This window comes from Pteronotus mesoamericanus, unplaced genomic scaffold (assembly GCF_021234165.1).
Source record: "Pteronotus mesoamericanus isolate MK-2021 breed Mesoamerican mustached bat unplaced genomic scaffold, CSHL_Meso_final contig_100, whole genome shotgun sequence".
Taxonomy (NCBI): Eukaryota; Metazoa; Chordata; class Mammalia; order Chiroptera; family Mormoopidae; genus Pteronotus; species Pteronotus mesoamericanus.
The window spans coordinates 14,042,773-14,057,899 of NW_026554999.1; the positions used below are offsets into that span (position 1 = coordinate 14,042,773).

The 15,127-nt window shown below is 33.9% G+C and overlaps 1 protein-coding gene across 1 annotated transcript in view; it reads right to left on the reverse strand.

Moving 5' to 3' along the window:
- NEMF (nuclear export mediator factor) overlaps positions 1-15,127 on the reverse strand; it is a 54,582-nt gene that overhangs the window by 20,888 nt on the left and 18,567 nt on the right. Inside the window, exons 6-16 of the mRNA XM_054593938.1 lie at positions 14,750-14,817; positions 13,715-13,801; positions 12,486-12,559; positions 11,571-11,641; positions 11,415-11,490; positions 10,979-11,041; positions 9,109-9,186; positions 8,813-9,021; positions 8,372-8,563; positions 7,929-7,992; positions 6,111-6,199 (exon numbers count right to left, since the gene is read on the reverse strand). Coding sequence (XP_054449913.1) covers positions 6,111-6,199; positions 7,929-7,992; positions 8,372-8,563; positions 8,813-9,021; positions 9,109-9,186; positions 10,979-11,041; positions 11,415-11,490; positions 11,571-11,641; positions 12,486-12,559; positions 13,715-13,801; positions 14,750-14,817 — 1,071 coding nt within the window. The remainder of the gene's footprint in view (positions 1-6,110; positions 6,200-7,928; positions 7,993-8,371; positions 8,564-8,812; positions 9,022-9,108; positions 9,187-10,978; positions 11,042-11,414; positions 11,491-11,570; positions 11,642-12,485; positions 12,560-13,714; positions 13,802-14,749; positions 14,818-15,127) is intronic.

Below are 15,127 nucleotides of genomic sequence, written 5' to 3' on the forward strand. Positions count from 1 at the left end.
TGATTTTTGATTGGGTAATACATACACTTAGATGAAAAAAATTTTAAATTGCATAAAAAGGTATAGTGAGAGATCCTGCATCTCTTCAGTTCCCACCACCACTACCAAATAGGGAGCCACTGTAATTGGCTTCCTGTGTACCCCTCCTCTTCAGAGTTTCTTAGACATACAAAAGTTAAAACAAAATGCTTATTCTAAATCCTTTTTTCTAGACACAACACATACTGTTCTGTGTATTTTTTCACTTAAAAATGTACTTTCCTTATTGCTAAATGGATGTATTAAATTTAATTTAACCGCTCCGCTACTGATGGTAAATGAGTTTTTAAAGCCCACAAGGATAAAGAAAATGAAACAGATAAATCAAGGATGTATTTTGTAATCATCTTAGTAAAGGAATGTATATTTAACAGGTTCCCCCACCCCCTGAAAAAAAAGCCAACCACCCATCAAAGAAGGCAATAAAGAAGACAAAAAAGAACACAGAATAAATGGGACATAGAATGCAAACAGTAAGATGGGTAGAATTAAACCTAAATAGAGCAGAAATTACATATTATAAAATAAATTTATAAATTCTTTTTATAAATTTATGAATTATCTGTTTATGTTTATAAACAATGATATATGTACTCCTTTAAAATACAATAATATTAAAAGGTTGAACTGTAACGATGGAAGAAGATATACCATGCAAATACTAACCAAATGAATGAATATCTCATACAGAAGAAAAAAATAAATTAAAAGGACATTTCCCTCATGTTAATAAGTGGCACAATTCACTAGGAAGTTATAACTTCTATATTTGTGTGTGTGTATATAATACAGCAAAAACTGGCAGAGGAGAAACAGACAAATCCACAATTGTGTGATATTTAACATACCTTTCTCAGTAGTTGAGAAAATAATCATTAAAAAAACAATAAGTAATGATGTCAAAGATTTGAACAATATGGTTATTAAATATGACCTAGTTAATATTTACAAAAATGTATTCCAAAACTATATAACACTTTTTTCATCTACATATGAAACATTTATAAATGAAGTTGACCTTAAGTATGCTGGGTCCTAAAGCAAGTTTAAACAACAAATGTCAATGGACTGAGACAATTCAGATTACATCCTATGACCATTATGCAAATTAAGCTAGAAGTCAGTAAAAAAAAAAATTACCAAAAAAAGATCCATATGTTTGGAAATCAATACTTCTAAATAGTGCACAAATGAAGAAATTACAATGGAAATTAGAACATTTTGATGCAAAAGATAATGAAAGTAATACATAACAAAACTTTTTAGATGTGGTCAAAGCCAAGCTTAGAGGAAAAGTTATACCTTAAATATGTATTAGAAAAGAGACTGGAGGGAAAAAAAATCAATGTGCTAAGCTTCCATCTCAGGAAATCAGAAAGGGAACTGCAAATGAATCCTAAAGAAAAGTAGAAAGATGAAAAGAGAGAGAGAGAATGCACATATATAATAGAGGAGATCAATAGTAAAAAACTGGCTTTTTACAGATATTAATACAACTGAAAATCCTCTGGTCAAACTAATCAAGAAAAAGAGTAGACACAAATAACTACCATGTATGAGATGTCATTATATATCCTACAGGATGTTAAAAAGTGGAATATTATAAACTTTTTGCCAGTATATTTCAAACTTTAGACAAAATAGGTAAAGTCTTAGAAAAATATTGCTAATCAAAACTAGAATATCTAAGTTGGCCTTATATCCGCTAATGACTTTGAATCTAAAATAAAAAACAACTTTCCCATAAGGGAAACTCCAGGACCACTCAGCTTCACAGGTGAATTCCATTAAACATTTGAGAACAGTTGATAAAGGGACACATACCAATTTCCCTTATGAAGTATATAACCTTGGTAACACTATGAACATGAACATCATGAGAAATGAAAATTACAGATCAATCCTATTCATCAATAGAGATGTCAGGGCAGGGGTGAGGGGAGGGAGAAAAATCACATCAAAATTTTGAAAGTTGGAAAATAAATGAATGAGTGATCAAATTCAAGAACTTGAATCCTGAACTGACAGTGGAAAAGCCAAGAAGCAAATCAATTTATACTGTGTAAACCATAAAAAATTAAAAAACAGTATCAAGAGGCACTCCTAGAAAAAGGTTTAAGATGGGGTTAAAAAGAGGACTGGATGAAAGTCTGATCAAGAAGCAGGTAGTTCCCCAGATCTTTCCAACGCTGAACATGGTATAACTGTCCTTTCCAGACCCTAACAGGAAGCCAGAAGTTAATTCTCTAGAAAGGGTACAAAGAGGATGAACTGACTAGGGAAAATGTGGCACAGTTTATAAGCAGGGGTAACCAAGTAAATGTGTGAAAGACTGGATACTGGGATGTCCACCAATTATTTCCACTGAGCTCCTAAAAGTGACAACATGGTCTTCATAAACAAGCAAGAAGAAAAGAATCTTTTTTAGGTAGCAAGGCCAGTTTAAGAGGAAAATAGCTAAAAGTACCAAGAGTTCCACACAAAATGGCCAACACAGATCATTTTATAAGCCTAGCCACCCACAGACAACTCCCATCAGCCTTTTAATATTCCACTGTAAAATGTGAGCAGACAATCAAGGATCACTAGATATTAACATGAAAGCTAGAGATAAAACTAACAAATAGAAAAAAAGAAAAACTTGGAAAAGGCAGAGAGACCTGCAGGAAAAGGATACTAAATAAAATTTAGATTCCCTTCTTGTCAAGGTAGGCAGATGTGGCTCGCCTCTTTGTACAATAAAAAAAAAATTACAATTAAAATATAGAACAAACATCACTCGGGAACGTCAGATCAAGCTGAATGGAAGTCTGAAAACTACAGATTTGAAGAAACCCCATTCATCCAGACTGGTAGGAAGGGCAGAGATATGGAACAGGCTGGTCCCACACCTGTGTGGATAAAAATTTGGGAGGGACATCTCAGGAGCAAGGAGTCCCAGCCACATACCAGGGCTGCCAACCCGAGGTTCCACTGCCAGGAAAATAAGTCCCTACAACTGCTAGCTGAAAAAATCACTGGGGATTGAATGGTGGAAGAAACTTCTGGAGCCCCAAGCAGTTCCTCTCTGAGAACCCACAAATGGGCTCACCTACTCAGACTCCCTCCCTCTGAGCTCCCGCACTGGCGTAGCAGTTTGAAAGCCACAGTGGTGTACAGGGAAACTGAAGTGTCTGGCATCAAGGAGAGCAGAGGCCATTGTCCCTTTGTTAAACCCTCCCCAACAGAGCCAGTAAACTGGTGTCTTTTCTGAGACTCCATCGACCTGGCTAACACTGTTTGACCCATCTTGGAGATCACCAGAGACTCTGCCCCACCCAATTTATGGGCCCACCCAAGCTGCTTTTCCATAAGAATGGCAGGTCTTGGCTTCTAAATCCTATCAAACAAGCAACAGCTGGCTTCAGTAAAACCCAGGGGCACTCAGATTAGAGTCACAGCTTGGCTTCACCTGGGGATCTTCAACCCCAGCACAAGTAGCGGCCATCTCAGACTGCTTTCCAGCTCAAGCAGAGTGCCCTGGGCAAAACACAGGTGGGGGCTGACCTTGCCAAAGAATCCAGTGAACCTCTACAGACCATGTCAGAGCACCACCACCATACCCCTGCACGGCTGATCCTCCACGGAGGGTGGAGACTGGTGGTTAGTGGTCATACCCAGTCCTTGCAGCTGACTTCAGGCCTTGGTAGATCCCTCCCGTTGACCTGCCAACAGCAACCAATTCTCAACTACAAGAGGACGGTATACTCAGCCCACACAAAGGACACACCTCGAGTACACAGCCTGGGTGATGGGGCTGTGCCACTGGACCCTACAGGACATCTACCACATTAGGCCACACTACCAAGACACAGGCTCAAAAAAGTTCTACCTAATACATAGAAACAAACACAGGGAGGCTGCCAAAATGAGGAGACAAAGAAACATGGCCCAAATGAAGAACAGATCAAAACTCCAGAAAGAGAACTAAACAAAATGGAGATAAGTAACCCATCAGATGCAGAGTTCAAAACACTGGTTATAAGGATGCTCAAGGAACTTAGTGAGGACCTCAGCAACATAAAAAAGACCCAGTCGGAAATGAAGGATACACTAACTGAAATAAAGAACAATTTACAGGGAAACAACAGTAGAGGGGATGAAGCTGAGAATCAGATCAGTGATTTTGGACATAAGGAGGCAAAAAAACCACCACACAGAAGAACAAGATGAAATATAAGCAGCCTCTTGGACAACTTCAAGAGGTACCATATCCACATCATAGGCATGCCATAAAGAGAAGAGAAAGAGCAAGAAATTGGAGATCTATCTGAAAAAATAATGCAAGAAAACTTTCCTAATTTGGTGAAAGAAATAGACATGCAAATCTAGGAAGCACAGAGAGTCCCAATTACGATGGATGCAAAGAGGCCCACTCCAAGACACATCATTATTAAAAGGCCAAAGGTTAAAGATAAAGAGAGACACTTAAAAGCAGTAAGAGAAAAGTAGTTAGTTACCAGATGACTGCCAGATGGGAGGGGTGTGTGGGAGAATGGATGAAGAAGTGAGGGGATTAAGAAGTACAAATAGAATAGACATGGGGACGTAAAGTACAGTATAGGAAACGGAGTAGCCAAAGAACTTACACTCATGATCCATGGACATGAACAATGGTGGGGAGATTGCCTGAGGGAGTAGAGGGCACTGGGTGGAGAGGGGAAAATCAGGACAATTGTAATAGCATAGTCAATAAAATATAATTAATAATATTGAATACAACCAAAATATTCTCAGTATAAAGAAACTAGAGAAGGAAGTTCTTAAAAACTTTAACATTCAGAAAACAAAAAACAGAAGGATTGAAAGATCAAGTTGAGTAAATCCTCCAAAATATAAAACAAATGATAAAGAGTTGAAAAATAGAAAATGCAAGAGAACTAGAAGACTGTCCAGGGACTCCTGTATTTAAAAAGAAAAAAATAAGACTTCCAGGAAAAAAGAAAAAGAAAAAAAAATCCAGAGGGCAGGCAGTTTTCTAACAAATTATGTCACGAATATTTCTCAGAACGGAAAGTTTCCAAATTAAAAAGGCCCACAAGCTATCCAGTGTAACAGATTAAAAAAAAACCCCAAAAAACCCTCACCAACATGCATCACTGTGAAATTCTAGAAAACTGAGTGAAAAAAAAAGTCCACAAGTTTGTAGAAAGACTAAAAGAAGTTTCTTATAAAATACCAGCTATCAAAATGGCATCAGATATCTCAAGATCAAACCTGGAAGTTAATTCAATGTACAATACCTTTAAAGTCTGAGGAAAACATGTTTCAAACTAGAATTTTATACTCAGCCAAACTATTATTTACGTATAAGAGCAGAACCATTTTGATCATTGGATACCTCAAAAAATTTACCTTCTGATTATACTTTTATAGGTCATAACTCTATCAACAAAAAAAAGGGAAGTATGAGATCCAGGACAAACACTCCAATAAGAGAAGGAAAAAGGGAACTTTCAGAACAACAAAAGGAGATTTTAGGATGCTTAGAGTAACCAATCTAGAACAACTGTCAAAAAGCTCCAGAAGAGACTTCTGCAAGAAGATAATACTAACAGAATTCCAATGTGAGCACACTTGGAAGAGTGGAGGTGAATTAATAAGAGCAAAAATACAAAGAAAACTGTGACTACAAGTTAAATATTCACAATAATGTTAATGCTGAATTGTGCTATAACTATAATGGAAGACTGGGTGGTGTGCGTCTGTGTAATGGAGTGTAAAGTGAAAGAATAAAATCTTCACCTTCCATAGTGGGAAGTCATTAGTAGAGTGTAAAACAGAAATATTAAGAAGCAGCAACATAAACATATTGCTTAGAAAAATGAAGGTATATACCGAAAGAATCAAGTAAAACAAATAAAAGTATAAAAGTAATTTCTTTGGGAGACAAGACAATATGAGTAAGGGTAAAAAATTGCAGGGCTATTGGTTTTTGTAATAAGCTTTGTAGAACTGCTTCATTTTTCTAAGCAATGTGCATTTATAATTTTGATTAAAAAAATTATATTTTAAAAAGGTAGAACACTTACCAATACACTTTCCTTGCTTTTTGAATAGAGGTAACTGTTTGGACTTCTTTTAAGGTTTGCTTTGTTTTCTTTTCTGCTGATTTGAATGCCTAATTATAAGAAAAAAGGTTTAAAATAATTTGTTGAGAATTCATCTAAATAGCACCAAACAAATAGGGCAAGAAAGAGTTTTTTAAATATCAAAAAATGGTGTTATCTACATACACATACCACATGAAAGTAATAAAAAGATTTTTGTGCTTTAAAAAAAATTGTATTTATTGATTAGAGAGAGAGAAATACTGACTTGGTGTTCTAGTTACTTAGGCATTTATTGGATGATTCTTGTATGTGCCCTAACTGGGGAATGAACCTACAACCTTGGTGTACTGGGACGACGCTCTAACCAAGTAAGCTACCTGGCCAGGGCAATTTTTGCCTTTAATATTAAAATAATTTATAACAGGTTTAGACTACAGTGCTGTGGACAAACAGTGAACAAGACAGAGTAAGTTCCCACCCCAAAGGGGTCTAGGAGAAGAGATAAATATAAAACACATAATTATTCAAATAAACATATGGTAAGTGCTTCTACGGATGCCATAATAAGAAATTATAACAAGCGAACTTAATTCATAATTGATTATGACCAAAGAAAGAAGGTATATCTGAAGAAATCGTACATAGTCTGAAGCCTGAAGGACTGATGTAATTACCAAGGGAAAGAATAAAAAGAAGAGCACTACAAGCAAAAAGGGAACTTGACCAGCAAGCAGTGATCACAGGGTAAAATGTCAAGAAATGAGGTTGGAGAAGTAGACAGAGGGGCTAAGGAATGAGGGCCAATCATTTAACAGATATTAATGTGACTATGTTCCAGGAAATAGTCTAGCCGCTGGGACAGCAATGAAAAAAAACTACAGACACAACATTACTTTAATGCAATCCACATTTAGGAGGGAAGACAGATAAATGTATGTTGGGAAGGGTGGTTTTCAAGAAGAAAAATAGTAAAGAGGGAGTGATTGAAGATACTATTTTTAGTAAGTGATCAAGAAAGGCCTCTCTGAAGTCTCATATAAGTAGAAACATGAATGAAGCAAGGGATCAAACCGTGGAAAGTTTTAGGGAATAGCATTCTTGGTGAAAGAGCAGCAAATGCAAGCCCTGAGAAGGCAGCATGGACCACTGTTGCAGGAACAGCTAGAATCTCCGTGTAGCTGGGAAGAGTGTGCAACAGGAGGACTGCAGATGATGCAATCAGAGGGGAGCAGATCATATAGGACCTTATAGACCAGGAGAAGGACTTTGGATTGTCTTGAGTAACACGGAAAGCTCCTGAAAGGTTTTGAACAGACAGAAATGATTTTATTTTTTTATTTAAAAGGATCACTATGGCTGATGCATGAAGAACTAACTGTAGCAGGGAAAGGGCAGGAGAATAACCACCCCAGTAAGAGGCTAGTGTTATAGTTCATAAGGACACACGATGGAGACCTGGATCAATGAGAAGTGACCAGATTCTGGTTATACTCTAAAGGAAGAGCCAAAAGGATTTGCTGGTAGATAGTACAACATATGGTTTATGAGAGAGAGTCCAGGATGACTCCAACATTTTTAATCTAAGCAAAGGGAAAAATAAAGGTACTATTTACTAAGATGGCAAAGACTGAGGACGCACAGGTTTGGGGAGAAAATGAATACTGGTAATACATTCAAAGCAAAATTAAGTCTGAAAGGTTATTTCTGAATTAGAGAACCTCATTTAAACAGAAGAAATAATTAAGACCATTAAAGTAGAGAAAAACAGTAACATTCACTCTAAGAAATACTAAGTACCTTCTCAGCAGCTTCAACAGTCTTTTGTGTTTTCTTAGCAGCGTATCTCTTGTGATCATAATACCTAGAAAAACACAATTCTCTTAAATTTTAAGTAAAATCTCTATTCTTTAGTTTTCAATTTATTTCTAATTTCACAGACTCTCAAATCACATAGAACACATTTTGTCCATTATGCAACTTTGTTTCTTATGTTCCATATGAAAACAAGTTGTAAAATACACATAAGATTTTAAAAAGGATTTGCTCTTTGAGGTTTCCAGGAGAATTACTATTTTGAGAAATATTAATTTCCATATTCTTTTTTACATTAATTTCCAGGCACACCAAAAAAGTATTTTTACCCCAAAGTATAGACAGGCAAAATAACAGTTTTTCTTATTCTTTAATACCTTGAGTTATTTCAGATAATATTTTACCTAAAATTTATACTTAAGACTCACTTTTTGGCATTGGCATATGCCGATAAGCTGAGATCAACATCAACAAGTAATGGCCTATTTTTCTGAGGCTTCTGCAGCTGTTTATTCTTTTGTTTTTTCTTTTTTCCTTTTGGTGGTTCAGTTTCATTTTTCTCAATATTGATATCACCATCAACATCATCATCTTCCTCCTCTGATAATAAGTATGGATTTCTATTAAAAATATTCAATAGTATTTCACTAATGACAATTACATCACATTTTCATTTTCAACATTTTATTAAATGAAGTCATAAATGATTTATAGTATTTAAATAATCTGTATTATTTTACTGTGTATTAAATTTTTCTGTATTGTTGAGGTTAAATTTCCAAATAAAACCAAAATTTTAAATTAATACAGTGAATAATTAAATAGCAAAAAGGACAAGCACTAACTGCTTAAGTAAAAATTAAACTTACCTTAGCAGCATTGTAACGTGATTTGTTTGTAGCTTTAATTCCTTGATTGCATTCGCAACAGGATCTCCTTGAGCCTGGGCTTCTTTCACAATTAACCCGATTTCTGTCCAATCTATCTGGTTGGCTAAAGCACTTCGAACAACCTGAATGGCTCGGTCAACTATCTGCAGATTCATTTCTATGAGCTCTCCTTTAAGTTTATCTATTTCCTAAAGAAATAAACCAAAACATTTACTATAATGCCAGTTACAAGTTACCATTTTTGAAAAAGCATCTGAAAAAGCAGAACATAATACCTGAGCCTGCTGAAGAGCTTCTAATCTGTTTTCGTGATCCTTTCGGACATTATCTAATTTCTTCAATGCTTGCTTTTCCTTTTGTTGACAAAACAGATTTTTTAAAAATTAGGTTTCTCCTATTTCCCCTACTTTCTCTTTTACATCCTGAAACTCATTATCCTGCCCCCACTTTTGCCCCCTCAACACTATTCCTATCTAATCAAAGTTCCCCAGAGTCTACCTCTCCAGATTTATCCTACCCCAGAGTGTTTCAGGCTCTACAACTAACTCCGGTCTACCTACCTCCCATTCCCTATATAGAAAAGTGTTTTGATTACAGATTACATTGTATGTAAGGTATTCTCCTAAAGCCTTTGCATTATTCAAGCAGGCGGAATTCAAGACTTTTTCCTAAGGCAGAAAGTAAAACTTGGGGGAATGCATTTGTAGCATAAATTACTAAAATTGCTTCTTTTTATTTTATTGCTGCCTTAATTTTCTTAGCATTATTTCTAGTATTTTACAGAATGTCTCCTAAATTAAAAATATAAGGGGCCATGGTAGTTATTTGACCTATACAGCATTTTATCACATGTAATTTACATTTCAAGATTATTGATTTTGTGGCAAATTTCCTAACAGTAGTAATAGCATTACCAATTAATGAATAGTTGAATGTTGGATGTAGTATTAAAAGATTTAAATTATATAAATGGTGACTATTAGAAGAATGCAAAAATGATTACTAAAATAATTCATGGGTACTCTAATACACATAAAAAACATGGGGTTCAATGTCACTGCTGAATAACTGTTTACTAGCTAAAGTGCTGCCACCATGTGGCAATAGCACTGATTAATCTGACCTACCTGCTTTGAATTGTGCTTTGCTAGATAATTATGTTAAAACTGAAAGGGGGTAGGAGGCAGGATACTGGGATTCACATAATTACAAATTCTACGCAGGCATTTTAACACTTCATTAGTATTTTTGAAGAATCACATCCCCTTGAAATCAAGAGTAACTATGGCCAACTTCTGAAACTTTCTTCAGCAAATGTTTCCAAAACATGGTCACATGTGCTGGTAAAACACAGCATATTAAAACCTCCTTGTAGAGTCACAATACATCAAAAGCATGTATCTTTTTAAAAATTTTTAAAAAAATTTTTCAATTACAGTTTCTTTCAATATTATTTTGTAATGATTTCAGGTGTAGAGCATAGTGATTAGACAGTCATATAGTTTACAAAGCGGTGCCTCTTAAATTTCCAGTACCCCCATGGCACCATGCATAGTTATTGCAATATTACTTACTATATTTCCTTAATATCCTTTACATCCTCGTGACTATTTCGTAACTACCAGTTTGTACTTCATCCCTCCACATCTTTTAACCCAGTACACAATCCCCCTCCCCTCTGGCAATCACCAGTCTGGTTTCCACACAAAGCATATTACAGGCCTAGTTAAGAGTTCACTTTAAAAAAAACAGTTTAATGATAAACAAAAATACTTATTTGTACAGAAAAGTCTTTTCCCTCTCCTTTGGCCTACTTAAAAATATTCTGGGAACAGTATTCCCTTAATGGCAAAATTTAAGCAGCTTTGGGATACTGTAATAAAGCAAATCATACTAAGGTATAAAAAACAGGCCTCATCTTCCCACTGCATTTTCCGACTTAGAGAATATCCAATATACTGATGGAACAAATAAAGGTGTATTTTCAACACTGAGACCTCCCTGGACCTTTATCAACAGGCCAAGGGTCAGGGCATTCCCATACACTTTTGAAAGGCTGACCATTCCTATATGATAGCATCATCTACCCAGCAAACCACACTAAGGATAGTTGGTTTAATTTAAATGTTTTAAATAATACCATACCTGTTGTAAAGCTTTTAAATCTATTTTCTGACCTTCTATCTTGGAATAAAATTCATCCACGGCCTTATTAAAACAAAACAAAACAATCAAACAAAAAATAACTACTTGAAAAAAAAATCATCTCTATTCCAACTTGCATACACAGAATTTTAGAGTCCAGTCTGTTTGTAACACCACTCGAAGAACTTGAACACATTCCCAATAAATGTACTCTATAGCTAAATAATCAAGAATCAGATTCAGTTCATACTTTTTATTTTTAATCTCCAAATAAAGTAGCAACAAATGTTTCCAACAGTTTCTGACTACATTGTTCCAAAGGCCCATATTCACAGTGATTGTAATGCAAAAATATTTCCAATTTCTCAAAGTAAGTTGATATTAATTTAATAACTCATATCATGCTAACTGGTCAAAAAACAATCTAAAAACCCACCTTGTCAAATGATTCAAATTCTATATATGGACATTGTGAATGTTGAGAAAACAAGAAAGGATGAAATTCTTCATATCTGTAAAACATATTTATTTTATCACATTCAAGAATATTCATAAACACCTAAAATAAACTGACCCATGCCTATATGCTTACGTGAGTATATCTTCAGCTGGTTTATCTACTTCCAGGCTTGGTTTTATTTCTCTTTTCTGAATGATATATCCCTACAAAAATCCAACAAAAAACTCATTTCTATCCATAATTAACAAGGATTTACTTTTCATGACTGATATTAATTATAAAATTTTCTAGTTATAAGTTATCAACTGCACTTGTCTACTGATTATATCACTTCTCAAAATGATGCTTTTTTGTAGACTCAAAGTATAATTATTCTAATACTGGTTTATTCATATGTACAAGAAAAAAAGGGGAATAAAGAAAATGAAAACTCATGTATTGATAAAATGGTGAGATTATACATGTGCATTTGGCTTTTTTTCCATTTTTACATATTGTGCAATTTTAAAAAGCCAAAAACACTGCCAGCAGAAAAACTCTTAAATTCACTTTGTTGGTAGGAGATTTTAATTCATTCTAAAAACTGGGCAAGTACATTTGGACTGAATTTAGCTATATTTAATCAGAACTGTCTCTGAATTTTTTTGGTAAAGTTATACTTTGAATAGAAAAAAAACCATAAAATATGAGGAAATTCAGAGGATGTTTAACCATTATGGGAAGTAAATTACCAAATTTTTAAAAAGTACTGGCAAATTAAAATGTGCTTCTCTATCTAAAATAAACCTAAGAAAAAATATTTTCAAATTCCTCATCCTTTCTGCACTTGACCTAATACTTTCCATAAAAGGGAAAAAGAACAAAAATTACAAACTAAAAGCAATTGAAAAAAGAAAAAAAACTACCATAGAATAAGTATATTATAAATGTTGAACTTATAAACTAAAACAAAAACCTGATATACACTGACCTTTAATGAACATTTAAATTCTAAATATCTAAACAATAAAACCAGAACAATATACAATTAAGTATATGTGCTGCTACCTTTCCACTGAAGTTGGATGTTGTTTTCATATAGTCTTCTGCTTTCTGTAGACAAACAAGTACTTTTTCAGTATCTAATAGGGGAATAAAAAAAGAAAAAAAAACAGAGTGAGAATCAAGTATCAACTATTAAACAAAAACGCAGAAAACAGGATAGTGCTTATGAAATAACATGTTTGTTATCGGCACCTGCAAATAAGGATGTTTTGGCCAGCCTGTTGTCCCAATAGCTTTTATTGGTTACATCTTGCCCCAAGTGAAAGACACTGTGTTCACTTCCTAAATTCCTATATATATTTGGGTCTGTTTCTAAATTCTTTGTCTATTCCTTTTCCAAAACTGTTTTAATTACTATAGCTTCATAATATATTTCAATCAATGGAAAGATTAATCTCCATCATCACTATTATTTTCCAGTTTTCCTGAACATTTTCACATGCTTTTCATGAATATCAGATATTTTTTAAAAAAACCAACAAACAAAAATGTACTTCAAAAACAAAAACAGTACTTACTTGTTGGCATTTTGACCAGGATTGCACAGAATTAGTATATTTCAGAAAAGAAGCCATTCACTAAAAACATTCGATTTGTATTTTTAAATACACAAAAAATTACAGCATAAAAGTTATCCCTAAACCTTAAAAAATGATACAGTACCCCCAAAACATAAACATCAAGAATGATTTTTCTAATTGTACACAAAAATCTAAAGATAAAGACTTGTGAAAGACCAAATATTCCATTTTCCTTATACTTCCTCTAGTTTTTTTATTATCCTATTCTGGCAGTTAAGTTAGGTTCCCTTAAATAGTTACAAAAGCCTAACTTATCATATAACCACACTATAGAGGTTACAGAATTAAAATGCATGAATGCTGGTATTTCCAGACACACTCCAGGTTTTGAGAAAGAAGGTGAATAATTCAACTCCTTCAAGCCTTGTAACAAAGATTGTCTCAAGGCCAGTAAACCACTTCAAAAATTTAGGGAGAGAGAGGGAGAATATTCTACAGTTGACGGTCAAAGGATTGAACAATATGTAACTAGAGATAAAGCGCCACTTTGGAGTAGGAAGCCAGTAATACCACATGGATAGAACATTCACAGGTCAAATGCTTTTAAGTCTAAAACTACCTCGTCATTTATTACTTTCCCAGATGTAAATTTCATAGTTTTAAAAAAGGAAATAAATGAAAATGGACAAAACTTGTACCATGTAGACATACCTTTACTTTCAAATTTTTCATCCACTTTGACATTGCCAGAGAATCCATTTTCTATAAGACAGTGTTCAATGAGAGCTGGTCCATAGGCTATATAAAAACAGAGGCTATTATTTTTAGTATTTTCCCCTGAAATTTAACATTCAAAATATAATACAAATTTATATTCAATATAAATGATTTACTGAGTAACAGCAGCCAGTGAAAATAACAAGTAGTTTACTTATTCTGAAATGTTATTAGAAATGACAATTCAAGTACTTAATTAAAATCTGAGACTACAATAAAATTGTAGATGTCAGTATAAAAGTTACAGGAATTTACTGAAATTTAGCCATATATAAAAAAGATTATAAACTAGGAATGCAAGGTTGGCTTAGCATCCAAAAATTGGTTAATGCAATATACATAACAATAAAGAAAAAAAACAGAACAATCCAAATTTACAAATTTTATGTATGATATACATACTAACAATTGCAAAGTTCTAAAGATAACTGTTCAATGCATTCTAATTTCATAGTAGAGAAAAAATAACTAATGCTCAGTAATTAAGGGTACCTGTCTGCTTATACGTCTTTTTCAGATTCCTTATTATAGGGATAAGTGATGATTTTCTTAAGCATAAAAGTTTATTGAATGTTATTTACCCTGGTTATTAAAAGTACCTGGCATCCTGGAATGCCATGAGATCCACTAAAAAAACCCTTAAATGTTTATTAAACCAAAGATTCATGTTGGGGGAATAAAAAGATTCCTTAGAATATTACAGCTATCCCTAAAATGCTAAATAGCATACTATTGGTTAACACAACGATTACTTTTAAATAAAACTGAACAGATAAAGGTCAAACTTCATATGGTATGACAAATTTCTCTTTCCTTAAAATTAAACTCTACTTAAAAGATCATTTTTAACTCCTTTCTACAGTTATCAGGAAGTTCTAATTTTCTACTAGAACTAGAAAAAATTTAAATATATTCCTGAAAACTGTACTATCTTGCAAACATTTCATTGTTCTATGCAGGGTTACTCACGAAGCAATGGGTTAAGAACTCTCTTCAGTAGTTCACCCTTAGGTGCAGTGGTTATTATTTCAGTGAGTCTGTAAAACAAAATTGACATACCTCTATCTTATATTTAATAAACCTTACGGCAGTATTTATAGTCACAATACTTTCATACACATCAATTTGCCTGATCTTCCACTATTCCGAAATATAAGAGGAATTAATTCATTTTGTAGGTACGGAAATGTAGGGTCATAAAATTAATTTGTTCAAGGTTAGTAAGTTCTTAAAACAGCACACTGGAACCTAAAACCAGGTTCTAAGAAAAATCAGTATTTTTTAAACCAAGTCATATTGTTCATCATCGACGTGCCCATATATAATATGAAAGACACATTTTTATAT